Source organism: Hemicordylus capensis, chromosome 16 (assembly GCF_027244095.1).
Source record: "Hemicordylus capensis ecotype Gifberg chromosome 16, rHemCap1.1.pri, whole genome shotgun sequence".
Classification (NCBI taxonomy): Eukaryota; Metazoa; Chordata; class Lepidosauria; order Squamata; family Cordylidae; genus Hemicordylus; species Hemicordylus capensis.
Genome location: NC_069672.1, coordinates 15,598,325 through 15,616,233, shown reverse-complemented (window position 1 = coordinate 15,616,233; position 17,909 = coordinate 15,598,325). Strand labels below are relative to the sequence as shown.

The window sequence follows — 17,909 nt, the reverse complement described above, 5'->3', positions numbered from 1 at the left end:
CTTAACATTTTCCTCTCGCACAAATCCTTTCAACTCTCACGCCCACGGCTCCCGGTCATGCCTCGACTTGCTTGGAGCCCTGGCAGCGAGGCGGGTACCTGACAGAACAGGGAGAGGGCGAGGAAACCTGAACCACGTCTAGAGAGAGCGCCAGGCCCCGGGCATAACAGCACGGCAGCCCTGCTGGCTCAGACCAAAAAGGCCGTCTCACATCCAGCACCCTGCTTCCCGCTTGCTTTCCAGGAAACCCACAGGCAGGGCACGGAGGCATGCCCCCTCTCCCACTGTCCCCCCCCACAATTGGTATTTGGTGCTAGAGTGCTCCTGGACATGGAGGTTTGATTCAACTCAATGGTAGACCATCAGCTTGGCATGCAGAAGGTCCCGGGTTCAGTCCCTGGCAGCATCTCCAGGTAGGGCTGGGAGAAACTCCTGGTATAAGGCTGCTTCCTACAGGAGATGGGGCTGTAGCTCAGAGATAAGGCAGCAGAAGATCACAGGTCCACTCCCTGACTTCTCCAGGTAGGGCTGGGAGAGACTCCTGTCTCCTGCCTGAAACCTTGGAGGGCTGCTGCCATTCAGTGTAGACAATACTGGACCAAGGGCCTGACTCGGTCCAAGGCAGCTTCCTACCTTTCTTGTGTCTCACTACTCCTGAACAAGGAGTCTCTGGTTGATTATTTATTTGATTTGATTTGATTTGATTAGCTATCGCAGCTTGAAAAGAATGGCTTTGCCGGGATTGGCCAAGCAGACATTTCTGGGCAGGCCACCGGAAAAGACCCTCAAAAAAGCACAGTGGCCCTCCCCTACTACTTGGCTTTCCTTTGCACGGCGTTTCAGGGGTAGCCTGCCACTGTCCCTGGAGGCTCCACCTTGCCCTAATGGTGAGAGATCTGCCCTGCATAAATATATCTCATCCTCTCTCTCTCTTAAAAAAAAAAAAAGTCATCTGTAGGTCCTAACAAAACACAGTGCGCCTTCTCTCTCTCTCTCTCGTTTTCCTTTTGAGTTATGATCTCTGCTCCTCCAGTCTCTTAGCAGGAGTCCTTGGCCCTCCTCCAAGCTACGCCAGAGCAGGAGAGGCATCCAGCAAAGCCTGGAAAAATAGTGTGAGGGCACTTTAACATTTCTCTCTCTCTCTCCCCCCCTCCAGTTTTCCCTGCTCGCTCATTCTTGTCTCTTACAATATAATCAGCTCCACTCAAGAGGACTCTTTTCTTCCCTCCCCTTACTGAGCGCAGCCGGAATCTGAGGCTGGCTTCCCAGGGAGAAAGGAAGAAAGAGAAAAGACAAGGGGAGGGGAGGAGAGGAGAGGAGAGCTGTGATTTACTAGGACCAGGGCTGCTGCTGCCTCTTCCCTTGAGCCTCGCCAGAAGGAAGGAGTAGAGAGCTGGATTCCCCCCCACCCCTCCTCAGAGCTGGGCATTCCTTCTCCTCTGGGAAGATGCATGGTGAGGACCACAGCCGCAGAGCCCCTCCAAACTCCTGGTTTCTGTTCCCCTTCCACAGCCCAAGTCTCCTTTGTAGAGCTTAACTTCTTCTCTCTCCTCTTCCTCCTGCTGTAGAGTGGATCTGTGCTCCCCGTGGGTTGCCTGGGCTGCATCCTGCAGCTTGAAATTCACACCCCACAGACCCAACCTTTGGGTTCTGGGGTCTGCTCTTGGAAATACCTTCTCCCCTCCTCCGGTCAAGCTTTTGGGGGGCTCGGGCTAAGGAACCCTCTTCCATTTCTCCCCTAACCCCAATAGTATATTTGGGATGCTGTGGAGCAACTGAAGCCGATACCAACATTTGGAGAGAACTTCTTGGAAAAGAGACCCGCCTGACAACATCTCTTGTGTTCGCCTCCAGACTGCCTCCAGGAGAATCCTCATTTTAAGTTATTCTTTACTGGATACACCGTCTGAACTTTCTGGGTGCTCCACTTTGAGGTCCCCGTCCCCGTCCCCGAAAGCAACTATTAATCCGAGAAACTTTATGGGATAATCCTCTAGCTTCTTTCATGGTAAGTAACCATTTTCTGTGCCTTCTCTCCAGTTTGATTTTATAAGCTGCGCGGCTCCTGGTCGATCCTTGAGTTTTGGCTGGAAGTAGCTGTGTTTTCATAAATGTGCTTTTTTTCGGGTCATATTCAAAGGAGAGGACTTCAACCTCACATTGGGATGGAATATGGCAATGTGGAGGAGCATCAGATGGTATATTTTCCGGGACTGATGTAGGTCCTTTTGTTGTGGGACCAAACCTAATATAGACCTGTGCCAATCCCTTTCCTCTGATGAGTGTACCTGTATGATACACACATCTGGAAACACGCGTGTGTTATATATTCAGGTGCACACTGAACCACAGTAACCGCAGCCCAGCAGAAAGCTTCAGACCAGCGTATCCGTTTCCATAGGCATACTTAATTTTGTGTTGGATTGTGGCCAGCGTGTTAATTGGCCCTCTGCTCTGAGTAGAAGCATGCTAGCTTCAGGCATTCACAGAGCTCTTCATTCGGACTGGTAAACAGCTGCTTTTGTACACTCCTGCTGCGGAGAGGAAAGATATATATTCCCAGTGATCAGGCCTGAGAAGCGAAGGAGGTACATTTTTCTTTCTGTCCAAACCACCCCTTTTAAATGACTAAGATAGGAACATATGAGCAGGCAAGCTGATTTTTGTGCAATTATTTGCAGAGATAGCTAGCAAAGGCCTCTGCACACCCACCAAGGTGCCAGCCGCCAGAGACCACTGCAGTCCTTTCCCCTTTCTCTGCCACTTCCAGCATCTGTGTTAAATGGAAGCAAACCTGTCTCTCTTCTTGACTGATCAAGACCAGATTGTTGTGTTTCTGTGCACACACATCCCCCCCCACACACACACCACTTTCCTTCTCTTTCCTTTCCGTGATTGATGGGTTGAAAGACGAGAAATCGCCACAAATAGAAATCAGTTGCAGATGAGCCAGAGTTTAAGCAGGCTGGGTGCGGGGGATCATAGCTTTGGAGTCATTAAAAAAAATTTTTTTTCCCATTTGCCTTCCCTCCCTTCTCTCTCTACAACAAAAGAGAAGGATTGTAATTTGGAAATGTCTTTGGGGTATGGATTCTCTGATCAAGTCTGCCCCTTAATGTCAGTTATATAGCAAAGCAGAATTGGAGCCAAGAGATCTGAAATTAATTAATTTAGGGCAAAGGCAGCCGTGGGGGTGTGGGGGTGGAAGGAACCTCAAACAAAGAGAAACAAAAGGGAATTTTCCTATTTCCAAGAATGCCACAGAGTTTAAATATTCCACGTGTTGGCATGCTTTAAAATGTGCCTCTTGCTATGTTGGGCAAGTTTCAACCCTGTTGAAACAGCACTGGTTACCGCTTTTTAAAATAAGCGGCATTTATTTACACGCGTGTAGAAATACATCCAGCGCTCATGTCTTAAGGCACCGCAAATTGCTTGCTAATGGAAGACGTTTTAATAGCTTTCAGCGACTGTTGACAGCACTTTCAGTCTGCTGTGAGTGAGTGGAATTTCTCTTTCCTGTGGTGTGGCTGTGTGCATAAAATATATCGTTTGTACCCGCAATCTTGCGTCCCTCGCTGAGAAAGAAGTTTTCCAAACCAGCCCTGCTGTTCCTTGGGGAAAGGTTTTCAAGCAGGCTGTGCACCCATCAATGAAAAATTCTGTTGATTTGGATTCTGTGGCATGAAAAACAACCCCTGAGGACTGGAGTTAAAAGTTTCATGGCCAACATGAGTTCCCCCAAATTTGCAGGGGCTTCCAAGAATCCGGAACCTTTCCCCATAGTTCTATTTCCCTGAAGCTGAACTCCACACAATGGAATTGGGTGAAACAAAGTCTCCGAATGCTGGAAGGCCATTACTCTCAGAACAACAAAATATGGCGTGCTACATTTTCCTCCCCACTTCATATTGCCCCCAAATGCCCCATAGCAGTGCCTCAATTTGGTTTTCTAGCCAATGCAGAAGGCAGCTGTAGCATACAGGTAAGAATCAGTTCGTTCATGTAAAGGGACATTTACTGTCGAAAAGAATTTGCCGATGAAGACTGCGCAACCAAATCTTGCATTCTTAACACATCTGATGCTAGTACCGTCTTAATTCTGAAGCCGAGCCTGCAAATCGTGTAAGAACTCCAAAACAATGCTTCAGATTTGTGGGTCTTCCCAAGCGGGATTCTTTCCTCCTGCAGATTACCCCTGGCTGAGGGATGTTGGTTGTCCCCTGTTAACTGAGCAAAGAGGCACCTTTCTAAAGAGGAGATTCTCTTTATTGAGCAGGGGGAGAGCAACTGGCCCTATCCATCCCCAGCACAGCATCCCTCCAGTGGCTGTGGCCGGGGTCTAGCTTGCGTTGTTGTTTCTCCCCCCCCCTCCCTTTCAGATTATGAGCCCTTTGGGAGCCATTTTATTTATTTAGATCTGTGTAAACAGCTATGGTATATTTATATAAATATAAATAAATAATTAAATTAAATTAAATTAAATTAAATGGTATCCTGACCTCCAAGGGCTCATGAACTGAAAGGGAAAAAGAAAAAAGAAACATAAGATAAACCGCTTTGGTACCCACCTAATGGTGCAGCGGGGAAATGACTTGACTAGCAAGCCAGAGGTTGCCGCTTCGAATCCCCGCTGGTGGGAAACCCCTCTATTGGGCAGCAGTGATACAGGAAGGTGCTGAAAGGCATCATCTCATACTGTGCGGGAGGAGGCCATGGTCAACCAAACCCCTCCTGCATTCCTCCAAAGACAACCACAGGGCTCTGTGGGCTCCAGGAGTCGATACCAACTCGACAGCACACTTTACCTTTAAATCGCTTTGGAAACTATAGTCTGAAAAGCGTGTTATAAATATTCATTGTATAGTACTCTCTCTCTCTCTCTCTCTCTCTCGCACAGAGGAAAGAGTCAGGGTCACCATGAACCCATGGTTGCCCGCTCTCCATGGAGTCCTCTTTGGAGGACGTTCTTGCCCATTCCCATTTCCATTCCTCTGACAAACGCCGATGAAATTCTGTCGTCGTTTTTGTGTGTCGGAAACCTTTTAGAAGGCCATTGCAAATCTGGCTGCTACAGGCCCGATGGACAGGATGGATCCGAGCACGAGAAGAACGCATTGAAAGCTGAACGTTTGGCAATGCTCTCACCTCTCTTCCATCTCTAGGGATAGAGGCCGTGTCAAAAACCACAAGGAGCATCTCCCACCCCACCCCCCAGATTGTACCAAGCACCCCAGCTGTCCTATTAATGTCTAGATCCATCCTTCCCAATCCCCTCTGTTTAGAACAGGCAACTTGAGAACACAACAAGAGTGTGATCGGGCCAACGCCCGTTGTGTACAACAGCTTGTCTCCCCAACGGCCAACCAGATCGCCCTCTCCCTCTGTCGCTACTTAGCACCTGGCATTCTCAGGTAGACTGCCCTTGAGCATGGAAGTTCCTCTTAGCTCACAGCCGCTGAAAGCGCCCTGTCCCCATGAATGCATCGCGTCCCCTTTTAAAGGTATCCGAAGCCTGTGGCCACTGCCATGTCTTCTGGCAGCAGATCTGCCTGGTTAATCACGCGCTCTGTGGAAAGGGGGCTTTCTTTTCCCTTTTCTGAGTCTGTGAGAATGTTATCGGGTGACCCCAGTTCCTTATATTATGGGGGAGGGCAAAATCACGCTCTCTCTCTCTCTCTCTCTCTCTCTCTCTCTCTCTCTCTCTCTCTCTCTCTCTCAGCAGCATGCATACACCTCAGTCCCGTCCCGCTTTTATCCGCCTTCTTCGTTCGCAGAGGGGCCTCAAGCATTGCAGGCTTCCCTAGCAAGGTGCATCCCCCCTCTGATGCTTTTGGCTGCTTTTTTCCTGTGGAAAGACAGCTGGCCAGAAGGTGTGTGTTTCTGCCAGCATTTGCTGGTCCCATTTCTTTTGGGGGCAAACTTCTCTTTCCTTCTCTCCTGAGAATACCCCCAGCTGGTATTCATAAACTTTGCCTGTGGCGGTTCTGGCCGGCTCACGGCCCTCATGGGGTTATGGGTTACATTTTGGAAAGAGCGGTGTCTCCTCCATTTAGCTTTTGCACCGGCTTTGAGGAGTGACCTTCCCTTGCATGCCCAAAGCACAGATCTGCTCTCTCTTGCTCTGAGCTGAATCTGGAAGGTAGACTGTCCGAGAGTTTGCTGGGGTCTTCAAGCCGGCAAACAGCAAGACCGCTCTCATTCTTGCTTTGTGTTCATGAAGATCAGAAGCCGTTGGGAAGAGTTCTTGGTCTGCATACCGTGCTGCCTCCAGATTTAGGGGTTTTGCTGAATGGGACCTTGTTCCCACCTGCCCCGCTCCAAATTCTGCAGTCAGCACCATTCCCAAATCCCACTTGGAGGGCTAGTTCATGTTAGTCCGACAAGTTGTCTGTTGAATTCAGCCGGTTCGAATCCCAGCTGGTCTCTTTCCCAGATTATGGGAAATACCTCTATCGGGCAGCAACGATCTAGGAAGATGCTGAAAGGCATCATCTCACACTGAGCAGGAGACGCAATGGTCAACCCCTCCTGTTTTCTACCAAAAATAAAACCACAGGGCTCTGTGGTTGCCAGGAGTCGACACCGACTCGATGGCACAACAACTTTAAACCTGTTGGTTTGAGCAAAGTTCTTGCCCAACTTGATATGTTACAGGGATCCCGGCTTGGTTCTTTTTAACACACTAAGCTAGATGAATCTCAAATTGTTTAGTGTTTGTGAGTGTGTGCGTGTTGGGCTTCCAGGCACTGAAACAAACGACAGCACCTGCTGTTTACACAAACGCTGTGCGTGTTTACTTATTTTATTTTAAACATTGGCAGACCACTCTTTGACTCTAAATATGTGGTGAGTGGAATAATAACGGAAATGCAAGGTTTGGGATTTCACAGTATTCTTTGCTGAGCAGGAGGAGAGAAGCTCAGGCTTGCTAGTAAGCAGCACACAGCTTACCAACCAGGCAAACTTTGCTTGTTAATAACGGACTATTTGCAAAGTTTGGTTAGAAGCAACAACGTATTTGCATTTTGTAAATACATTTGCAGGCGAGTAAACGAGGTGCTTGAATGCCACGGAAATCCTCAATCCTGTTATTATACTAGTGTCTTATGGTGGTCTTTTGTTTAAAAGGTTATGCATTTTTTAAATTCCCAGGAAGTGTTTCTCACGGGGCTTTTAAAGCCCTTTAACTCGCATCTCCTGGAACAGAGGGGGTGCATTCACATATCAGCAAGATTTACCCCGAAGTCCCTGTGAGTTATCGGGGAGCGGTTTACACACAATTTGGGTTTTTCACTGCATGTTAAGAGTGAGCCTAATTTATATCTGGAGTTTTAAAAAATCCACTATTTCTGTCGGATTTTTGGGACAATTTTGAATTTGCACTAAAGCCTGCTGTGTGCAAAGTTCCAGGTATGTCTTTTTGGAAATTGTTGCATAGCTTCCCTTTTTAAGATGGCAAAACAGGAAATGATCTTGCTAGTGAAAGTGTTCATTGGCAGGTGAATTCTTGACTATAATTACCTCTCAGCGGCCCTGATTGCTAAGAGTTTGCCTTCCTAATCTCCTTCCAGGAGCTCTCCCTGGAAGATAGCTGGCTTTACTGTTTCCTGCAAGGCTTTACTGTGAGTTCAAAGTTGCCCAAAAAAAACCGATGCAAAAACTGGATTATTATTTTTTACCCCAATATAAACCGGGCTATACTCTAACGCACGATGAAAAACCTGAGTTGTGTGTGGAGTGTTCCCCGAGAGCTCACAGGGACTTCGGGGTAAATTTGGCTGATATGTGAATGCACCCCCTAATTCTGGAGGAGACACAAACTAAAAGCCGGGTGTGAAAAACTTCTTGGTAGCATTCTGGCTTGACTTTTCAGGAATTATCTGGAAGAAGTTTTTTAGATCTTGCTCAAAAGAGGGTTGAGGGGATTATAAGATCTTTGAGTCTACCATATTATAATTAACCATTATGGAAAGTAGATGTATCCGGCTTCCCAAATAGTTGTACACTTGGGAAGCCGGATACAATTAAGTGCCTTGATGTCAAATAACCAGGTTTAATTAACCCAGGATCATGGTTAGCCATATGGCATTTCCATATTCAAAACTAGTCCTACGGATTAGGATCCCAGGTTTGTCTGTAAGCAGCAGGAATGGAGGACAATTAGCTCACATTTTTGTGCTTTGAGTGTGAGTCTGATTGGGTGTGGGGAAAAGTCGTTTGCCCAAGAGGGCAAGTTGCCTGCTATAGCATATCTTCAAACTTCTTCACTCATTTCTGGCTCTCTTCCTGATCAGCCATTATGCTGATTTCTTTTCCTGCAATTCTGGAGAATCGTAGAATGCCAGAGTTCGGAGGGACCTTAAAGGGCTTCTAGATGCTCTCTTCAAATAATGGGGGTGTGAATTTGCTAGAGCTGTTTTCAGAATTCAGCGGCTTCCTTGGGGTTTCTAGACGTCAAACATTCCAGTGGTATGTGTATGCATGTGTCTTTGTCTACTGCGCATCTGCATAAAGGCATACGCATGCGCGTTGAGTCACCAACCATGCCCAGCCTGCCATTTCACATGCTGCTGAGGTTAATTTTGTTTGCTGAACAATCCACTTCTTGGTCGTTAAACTGACCAGGACAAGCAGAGTCAAGGAACAGAGCTTAGCTGTACCATGAAATGACTTGCATTGTCCACAATTTACAAACCCTTAAAAATAAATAATTTAGGACAATGTTCTATTGTGCCACACACACACCTCTCTCTCTCTCTCTCTCTCTCTCTCTCTCTCTCTCTCTCTCTCTCTCTCTCTCTCACTATGCTTTTTGTTACCACTTTTCAGCCCCATTTAAGATTTCTTTCCTTTGTGAGCTGAGCTTCAGTGAGGGGAGGCATTTTAAAATCTTGTCTCTGGGCCCACTCCAACCTTGCTACGCCCCTGCTGCTGCCATCTTCATTTCCGGCACGCTGTACATCCCTTGCTTCATCCCTCCTTGCAGGTCCCGGCTCGTTCAGCAGAGCAGAGGTTTTATAAACAAGTTGAAAGGAAAGATTTAGAGACTGTGGCTGAGGTTAGTTGGTGGGTTTTTGACCTCTTGGCCGCAGGACAGCTGCTGTTGGTCAAGCGGCCGGGTGTCGGAATCGGGGCAGGGAGGTGCCTGCTTGGGTCTGGGGTGCCACGCTGTGTGCAGAAACCCTCTTGGGACAAGCCCGGGCAAGGAATGCAGCTTGGCGCTCCGATGGAGAAACCAGGCAAACAGGCGTGCCAGTTCCGAAACAGAAAAACATGGTGGCACCAAAGAGACTGATGGGAGGTCAAGTTAAAGGGTGTGTGTCCCTTTCTAGAACATAAATATCTTTCATGAAAAGGGTGCCTCTGGTTGCCACAGAGGCTGTCACGCTTTGGTCCCCAGATGTGGAGAGCATGAATTGCTCCCTTTGCTAAGCAGGGTCCACCTTGGTTTGCATTTGGATGGGGCGGCGGCATGTCAGCGCGGTACGATATTCCCCTTCTTCAGGTAGGGCTTGGAGAGACTTCTGCCCGAAACCTGGGAGAGCTGCTGCCAGTCTGTGCAGGCAATGCTATGATAGATGGACCAAGGGTCGGACTCAGTATATGGCAGCTCCCCATGGACTTATGCTTTGATGAGGCCATAGCTCAGTGGAAGAGCTCCTCCTCTGCATACATGAAGGTCCCAGGTTCAATCCTTGGTGGCTCCTGGTAGGGCTGGGAGAGACTCCTGCCTGAAACCTTATTTATTTTATTTATAGCTGAGTGGGAGAGCATCATCTTTGCCCGCAGAAGATAGTACCGGGTCCCCTCCCTGGCAGTATCTCCAAGATAGGGCTAAGAGAGATTCCTGACTGCAACCTTGGAGAAGCCGCTGCCAGTCTGAGCTAGACAAGACTGAGCTAGATGGACCAAGGGTCTGACTCAGTTTAAGGCCGCTTCCTGTGTGGTCCACCAACATCTAGAGACCCACCTGGATTGCGAGTTATAAACAGATAGAACCAGGAAGGGTCCGAAAACTCATGCAGTATTCCTGGTCTGCCTGAAAACATATATTAAAAATAAGACATTTCCTGTTCATACCACTTGGTATCCAAAAACCAAGGGTCCCTGCCCTGAGGTGCTTACAATTAGACATCAGAGGGAGGGGAAAGAAACAGAGGCTGGGGATAGAGAGGGCAAGAATATGTATCTGTTTCAGCTGTGTGGGTGGGTGGGGGCTTTCTGGCAAAATGTAAGATAATTGACTAAATCAAGCCGGGAGAGGAATTTGGTCTCATGTGGACATGCAGTTCCATGTATGGTGGTGTGCGTGTGTGCGCGTGTGCGCGCGCGAGAGAAGAGCTCATGGGCATGCTATAGATTTCAGCGCTGATAAGACGAGGGCTCCTGGACAGCTGTGGACAGCTGTTGGCCAGAGGACCACCAGCGGCCTTCCCATCCCACAGCGAACACAAAGACCTGTGTGCCTCAGTGGCTGGAGAAACCATGAGAACATCAGAACAGCCCTGCTGGGTCAGGCCCAAGGAGGCCCATCTAGTCAGCACTGGAAGATCTTCCCCTCAGGGGATGGAGCCGCTCTGGGAAGGGCAGCTAGGTGCCCAGTTCCCTCCCTGGCAGCATCTCCAAGAATGGGCTGAGCGAGATTCCTGCCTGCAATCGTGGAGAAGCCGCTGCCAGTCTGGGAAGACAGTACTGAGCAAGATGGACCCAGGGTCTGACTCAGTATACAGCAGCTTACAATGTTCCTCGCCCAGCATCCTGTTTTGCACAGTGGCTCACCAGATGCTGCTGGAAGCCAACAGGCAGGAGTTGAGGGCGTGCCTTCTCTCTTGCTGTGACTCCCCTGCAACAGGGATTGAGAGGGAGGCCAAGTGGAATTGGTGGCGATTCTGTGTTGCGTTTTAATCTGGGATACTGGCAAGATGTCGAAATCGCTTAGTCATGAGAAGGTATGGGGAAATATGCAAAAAAAGCAGGAGACACTGGGTGTGGGATGTAGGAAGAGTGAGGAATATTTTATTAGATGGCGAGGATAGAGGGAGTTGCCTTATACTAAATCAGACCCTTGGGCTATCTTGCTCAATCTTGTGTCTGCTCTGACTGGCAGCAGCTCTCCAGAGTTTCGTAAGAGGTCCTTCCCAGGCCGACCTGGAGATGCTGCCAGGGACTGAACCTGAGACCTTCTGCGTGCAAAGCAGAGGCTCTAAAACTGAGCTACGGGGAAACCCCGCATTCAGCGAGGCAGTATAACTCAGGACTCCTGGAAAGAAATATAGGAAGGCGATTGCTTCGTGGCCCTGGCTGCTGTTTGAAACAGGGTGGATGATTATTATTAGACCAAGCTTTGGTCTGGTCCCACAAGGCAGCTACTGTGTCGTTTAAAAGAATTAAGGGCTTTCATGGAGGACAGGTTTATCAGTTAGCTGTGGTGGCCAGAGGGGCTCTTACCCCTGGACTTCTGGTGTGTGTGTGTGTGTGTGTGTGTGTGTGTATAGGGGGGTGATGCTTAATTTGCAACGGGGGTGTGTGTGTGTGTCCAGGCTCCAACATTACCTAAGTGCCACTCTGGTAGTGGCTAAATGAAACTTCTGTGCTCAGGAGTAGTATACCTCTAAGTACCTGGCGCTGGAAACAAAGAACAGGGAAGAATTCGCTTTTTACGTTTCCCAGATGCTCTCGATTAGCTCAGGATGCTACACCAGATGCAGCTTTGGTCCAGCCCAGCCAAGCTTTTATTACGTTCTTCGAAAAGAACTAACTGGATGGTGTGTCTTTTTCCCTTGACAAATGACAAGCTGATGAAGTAGTATCTGGCTGTTCCTTCACACGGCACTGTATGGTTGCGATCTAATATATGCAGGTCTGTTTTAAAAAAGGAAAATAAACTGTGTTACTGTGTGGTGGTGGGGTCCTGCTTGAAGCAGGTAGAGAAACTGGGTTTAATTTCAAGCAGTGCTGAGAGCCGTTTTGACCCCTGGGAATTCTTCACACGCACGAGGCTTTGGAAGGCCGTTTACCTCATATCTCCTCCCGTTGGAAGGGGTGCGTTCATATACCCCCAAGTCCCTGCGAGTTATCGGGGAACAGTTCACACACAATTTGGGTTTTTCACAGCTTGTTAGAGTGCAGCCCGATTTATATCCGGGGTAAAAAAAAATCCACTATTTGTGTTGGGTAGTTGGGACAACTTCAAGTTTGCAGAAAAGCCTCCCAGTAAACTTGTGTAAAAGTCCCTGGTGAAGTTTAAAGGTACAAATTGGGAGGATCCGAGTTCAGATCTCATCTCTGTCCCAAACACACACCGTTACCTTAGCTGAGTTCCTCTCTCTTTCCCTCCCTGCCTCTCTTAAGAGTAATACTACTTTGGAAGGTGTAAATATGAAAATAAGATAATGTGTGGGAAACATATTAAGTGAAATGTTAAGTACAATTATTGCTATGAGGGTCTTTTAATGCCAAGAAGCCATTATCTTAGGAGATGAGCATGTACAGGATGTATTCCTCCTCTCCTATGCATTTGGGATTGGGTGGAAAGGAATAATTTCTTAGGAAGATAAAATGTCAAAGCTATAGAGATTACACCCTGCTGGGTAGGGCTGAGGCTTTTGTGGGCTAGGAACTTGCTTCATATTTCTGAAAATGAAGGTGCTATGGGCACAACAACATTCCAGGATATTTTTCCCCCTTGGGATATTTTTTTTTTTTTTTTTTTAATGGGAATGGCAAACTTCTCCAGTCTTTCTGGCCATTGGGTAATTCTGTCCTGGAGAGACACCTAGTGGCCAAACTCTAAAATGTAGATTCAAACATAAATTATTTGGGGGAAATGCAAGAATTCTGCACATTTGTCTACCAGTTTGGAGGCTCAAACCATGTGGAGATTTCACTTTCCAGGTAGAACAAAATGTGCTTAGCATGTCCAAAATAATCTACACAGTATTCCTACCTGTCATATTTTGGACCAGATTTCTGAAAATGGACCAGATTTAAATGGACCAGATTTCTGAAAAGTGCAAAAATTGTGGACACGTATTGGCCGCAAGATGCATTTTCAGAGGGAGCAATCATGTAGGAAACTCACATACCTAATGGCTCAGGATGGGCTCACCCTGTCCTAGAAAAATCTACACGATATTCCTGGATGTTATAGTTATAATGAATATTTTTGTCTGCTATCTTTTCCATGTTTGCCTGCCAGAATTTGCATTTTCCGATGGCCCACCCATGTGGAAAGTGCTGTGTTCCAGTGTGGTGTAGTGGTTTGAATGTTGGAGTAGCCCCTGCGGTCCAGATGGAATTCCTCTCCTGCTGTTCTGACGCTGTCTCTCCTTGGAACCCAGGTCTAGGTGTTTGGTGGAAGAGGCCATGATGCTGCATTTCCTGCTGGGCGCCTTCTTCCCAGCCCTGATCCTGGCAGCACCCCCTCCCATCAACAAGCTGGCCCTCTTCCCAGACAAGAGCGCTTGGTGCGAGGCAAAGAACATCACCCAGATCGTGGGTCACAACGGCTGCGAGTCCAAATCCATCCAAAACAGGTAGAGGGGAACCCTTCGTTCATGCCGACGGCGGGCCCAGGCAGTGGCCAGACCTGCTTAGCTTCAGCAAAGCATTTGGATGACAGGCACCCCAATCAGTGGCTCCCAGCTGGGCTTCCTGTTGCCGGACTACAATTCCCAGCATCCACAGCCACAATACATTGTAGCTGGGAATGATGGGAGTTGCAGTTTGGCAACATCTAGTGCCCAACACCTGGTTGGGAACCACTGGCCTAGATAATGCCCTGGGAGCAAGATTGGTTGGGAACCAATGGCCTAGAACGGTCACTGACCTAGAATGGTCCCTAGAACCTAGAACAGTCCCTAGAACCTAGAATGGTCACTGACCTAGAATCATCCCTAGAACCTAGAATCGTCCCTGGAACCTAGAATGGTCATGGACCTAGAACAGTCAGTGGTGAGTTGGGAACCACTGACGTAGAAAATGCCCTGGGAGCAAGACTGGTATGGAACCACTGACCTAGAACCATCACTGACCTAGAACGGTCAGTGGTTGGGAGTTGGGAACCATGGACCTAGGTAATGCCCTGGGAGCAAGGCAGCTTTGTCAGTCGGGGTGTGCAGAGCTTCGAGCCGGTCTCTGGCACCAAAGCGAAGGGGGCTGCTTTGGCCAACTGCAGTCCACATCAAGACACCGGCTGGTTCCGTCCTGGTTGGGCTGCACGGAGCCTGCTTTGCTTTGCCAGCCCCTGCCCTGCCCCACCTCAAAATCCTGCCCCAATTTATTCACTGACAGCGCACAGTGTCTGCTTGGGAAGGATGGCTGGAACGGGATTTTAATTCCACTTCCTGAGGTCCTGGTCAAGGCGCAGGGTCTTCTGGGAATCCTAGTCTCGCGGCTGGACTGGGCCGAAGTGTTTCAGCCCAAATGGGTCTAAAGGAACTCTCTGCCACAAGATGTGGTGACAGCCAACCACCTGGAGGGCTTGAAGAGGGGTTTGGCTCACTTCATGGAGGAGAGGTCTATCATCTAGGCTACTAGTCGGAGGGCTACAGGCCACCTCCAGCCTCCAAGGCAAGATGCCTCTGAGTCCCAGTTGCAGGGAGCAACAGCAGGAGGGAGGGCCTGCCCCTTTCAACTCCCGCCTGTGGGCTTCCAGCGGCATCTGGTGGGCCACGGTGTGAAGCAGGATGCTGGACTGGATGGGCCTCCTTGGGCCTGATCCAGCGGGGCTGTCCTGATGTTCTCCACTATTATTTATGTGATGTCTATCTGCCGCAGGCGCTGGGCGGCTCCCCAAAACAAGGGGGCTCCCTTGGCCAGCCTCCGGGCCCCCTCCTGACCCCACTCTCCCTCCCTCCCTCCCGCAGGGCCTGCCTGGGACAGTGCTTCAGCTACAGCGTCCCCAACACCTTCCCACAGTCCACGGAGTCCCTGGTGCACTGCGACTCCTGCATGCCTGCCCAGTCCTTGTGGGAAATCGTAAGTGGGGCTGGCTTCTCCCAGCATCTTTCCATCGTGGGTGGGGTGAAGGGGGCAGAGTGGAGGGAAACGGCCCTGACAGGACAGAGGATGCGGTTCAGAAAGGACCGGCATCTACTGGAAGCGTAGCATCATAGCCCCATAAGGGGAGACCATGTCCTGGGAGGGGGCTCTAGGAAGCGGCGACAGCAAGGCAGGAAGGTCATCAAGGGCCCAGGTTCCCTCCCCGGCAGCATCTCCAGCGAGGGCCGGGAGAGACCCCCTGCCTGCCACCTGGGAGGGCTGCTGTCCAGGGGATTCCCAGCCTCTGCTGCTCCCAGGTGTCCCTGAACTACAGCTCCCATCACCCCCTGCTACACTTCGCGGAGGGCTAAATAATCGCCGGAGGGCTAGAGGCCGCCTCCAGCCTCCGAGGCAGGAGTTGAGTGTGAAAAGTGGGGGGGGACCCTGCGCGAGGAGGACCCGCAGCCAGGCCGGGGCGCTTCACGGGTCCCCCTCTCTCTCCTCGGCTTCCCCAGGTGACTCTGGACTGCCCAAGCAATGAGGACATCCCGAGAGTAGACAAGCTGGTGGAGAAAATCCTCCACTGCAGCTGCCAGGCCTGTGGGAAGGAGCAGAACCAGGAAGGGGCCCTCTTCAACGTCTACCTGAATGCCGACGAGAACCTGCCGGCCGAGGGGCCCAACGCCGCCCACCCCTACAGCCACCACCCCGTAGACGAGCCCTCCAGCCGCCACCACCGCCAGCGCGAGGAAGAGCCCGACGATTGACCCTCGGGGAAGGGTCCCCGCAGCCCAGACCCCCTTCTCCTCGCTCTCCACCACCCACCACGCTTCGCTCTTAGTGATGTCGGCCAGGGGGGATGCCGGGACGTTTTGCAGGGGGACTTGGTGATGTCGGCCAAGTCACAGCTGGGACTTTTTTTGGGGGGGGGGGAACATGGACAAAATGGAAGCGACTGGGGTGGGGGAGGGAACTGGGGGAGAGGGGAGGCCGTCCCTGCAGAATTGCACATGGCGGCAGTCTGTTGAGTGGGGTGGCCGGGGGTCGGACCAGCACTTAACCGTAGGATGAAGATGGCGTCTCAGTGGCCCCCTGGGGTGTTGGGACCCTGATTCTCCAGGTCCCATTGGGATGCTACCCCGGGGGAGCTGAAATCTGCCAAATGCATTAGAAAAAGAGACTCTGCCGTCGGCTAGCTTGAGGTGGATCGTTTTTCCAGGCATGAGGACGACCATGGCTGCCTCTTGAGTGTCCCAGAAGTGTCGCTTCTCGAAAGGGAATCTTTAAAAAGTGACAGAACTGTCCGTCCGCTGTGGAGCGACATGAACGGGAGCTCTCCAGTGGGGTGTGTCCATAGATGGCAGCCGGACCTGTTGAGCTTTAATTCCTTCTCCCCAGGGAATGCTGGGAAATGCCGTACCCGGGTGGGGGGGGGAGAGAGGGTGAGCTCTAAACGCTGAATTCTCTGGGGAGGGGGGATGCTGGCTGGGCTAGCTTGGGCCTGCCGGGTTAGACCCACACGTAGACATTCTCTGCAGTGCGTTCTGCGGTTTGGTGACATGCATGTAGCCATGACGTTGGCCAGAAGGTACTTTGGGATCCTCCAAATGTTAGAGGCTGGCTGGCATTCGGCACATCTGCCCAGCCCACGTCCAAGAGACGGAGTTTCTTCTGGGAGGAGTTTCAAAACGCATGAAGCCGACATGGGGAGAACTAACTTAAGCCTGGTTCAAGCTCGCCAAGGTGGCTTCATCCAAAGAATTCTTGGGGCTGAGGGCTGGGACAGGGAGCGTTCTGTGGGAGACCCCCCTGGAGAGACGCACTTTGGGTTAATCCCGTTTCGGATGGCTGTGCCGATGTGCCTAACGGTTGACTGGTTTCCCTCCACCCGCTTCCCACGGGTGATCCCAGATGAGTCGCCTTGGATGAGGGCTTCTTAGGATTGAAGACAGCAGAGGAAGATGGTCCATGACATCTTGAGTCCATAAGGGACGAGGAGAAGGGCTGGTTAGGAGGGGGACAGCTGTGTAGCCTGCCGCGCTGGATGTCTGGACCCCATTTCCTTCCACGCAGCACTTTACTCAATGGAAGAGGGCAAGAGAACCTCTCGGGGGGGGGAGAGCTGGTGGGGCAGCAGGGGGGAGAGAGACAGGCAGACAAAGCTGGGTTGTGCAGCTGGCCTGAAGAGCTGTTGGTTACCGTCCCAACCCTTCCCTGAATTATTTTTAGGCCTGAATCCTCGAGTCTTCCATGGGTCTGGGCGCTTCTTTTCCCTCCCTGCCATGCTCTCCCTGTTGGATCAATTCACCCTCCGTTCTCCTGCCGCGACAGAAGCTTCCAAAGCTGTTAACCCACAAAGACACGAATCCTGCACACACTGTATATTTCCCATGTTTCTGTGATGTTGTTTTCTTCCCCTTCAATAAATTAGATCTGATGACCACATGCCATGGCTCTTTGTTGAGTGACTTAGGAACGCAGGAAGCTGCTGTATACTGAGTCAGACCCTTGGTCCATCTGGCTTACTATTCTCTACTCTGACTGGCAGCAGCTGTGCAAGGTTTCGGGCAGGAGTCTTTCCCAGCCCTACCTGGAGATGCTACCAGGGATTGAATCTGGAACTTTATGCATGCAAGCAGAGGTTCTACCACTGAGCTATGCTCCCATCCCCGCCACAAGATGAGGACTCCCTGCCTCATCTTGTGGCAGGGAGTTCCATAAGCCAGCTGTGTCTTGTGTGCTCCTGCCTTTTGCGAAACACAGTGGCACGCACACCATCCCATCCTCCCAAACCCAATCAAGAGACACAATTCTGGACATGCTGTTCCAGAAGCAGAGAGGGTCAGTTCTCCGCGGGAAGTACAGGCTGACCTCGTTACTTGCAGGGGTTCCATTCCTCGCTTACTTACCGCAGATAACGAAAC

General features: G+C 50.4%; 1 protein-coding gene across 3 annotated transcripts; it reads left to right on the top strand.

Moving 5' to 3' along the window:
• Nucleotides 1-1,188: 1,188 nt before the first annotated feature.
• On the top strand, nt 1,189-17,430 carry NBL1 (NBL1, DAN family BMP antagonist). 3 transcript variants are annotated; one of them, XM_053281257.1, is made up of 5 exons: nt 1,189-1,454; nt 1,855-2,008; nt 13,344-13,538; nt 14,871-14,982; nt 15,501-17,430. In XM_053281257.1, the coding sequence occupies exons 3-5, from the start codon at nt 13,369-13,371 to the stop codon at nt 15,750-15,752; spliced, it is 534 nt and encodes a 177-aa protein (XP_053137232.1). In that variant the 5' UTR covers nt 1,189-1,454; nt 1,855-2,008; nt 13,344-13,368; the 3' UTR covers nt 15,753-17,430. The 3 variants fall into 3 exon arrangements, with proteins under 3 accessions (XP_053137232.1, XP_053137231.1, XP_053137230.1); XM_053281256.1 differs by having other exon boundaries at nt 1,752-2,008; XM_053281255.1 differs by having other exon boundaries at nt 1,569-2,008.
• Nucleotides 17,431-17,909: the final 479 nt, after the last annotated feature.

Bases quoted from the DNA above. Each gene is read 5' to 3' on its own strand.
- NBL1 (XM_053281257.1), top strand. From the start codon at position 13,369: ATGATGCTGCATTTCCTGCTGGGCGCCTTCTTCCCAGCCCTGATCCTG. The intron at 13,539-14,870 runs GTAGAGGGGAAC...TCCCTCCCGCAG, and splicing joins TCCAAATCCATCCAAAACAG to GGCCTGCCTGGGACAGTGCT. The intron at 14,983-15,500 runs GTAAGTGGGGCT...CGGCTTCCCCAG, and splicing joins CCCAGTCCTTGTGGGAAATC to GTGACTCTGGACTGCCCAAG.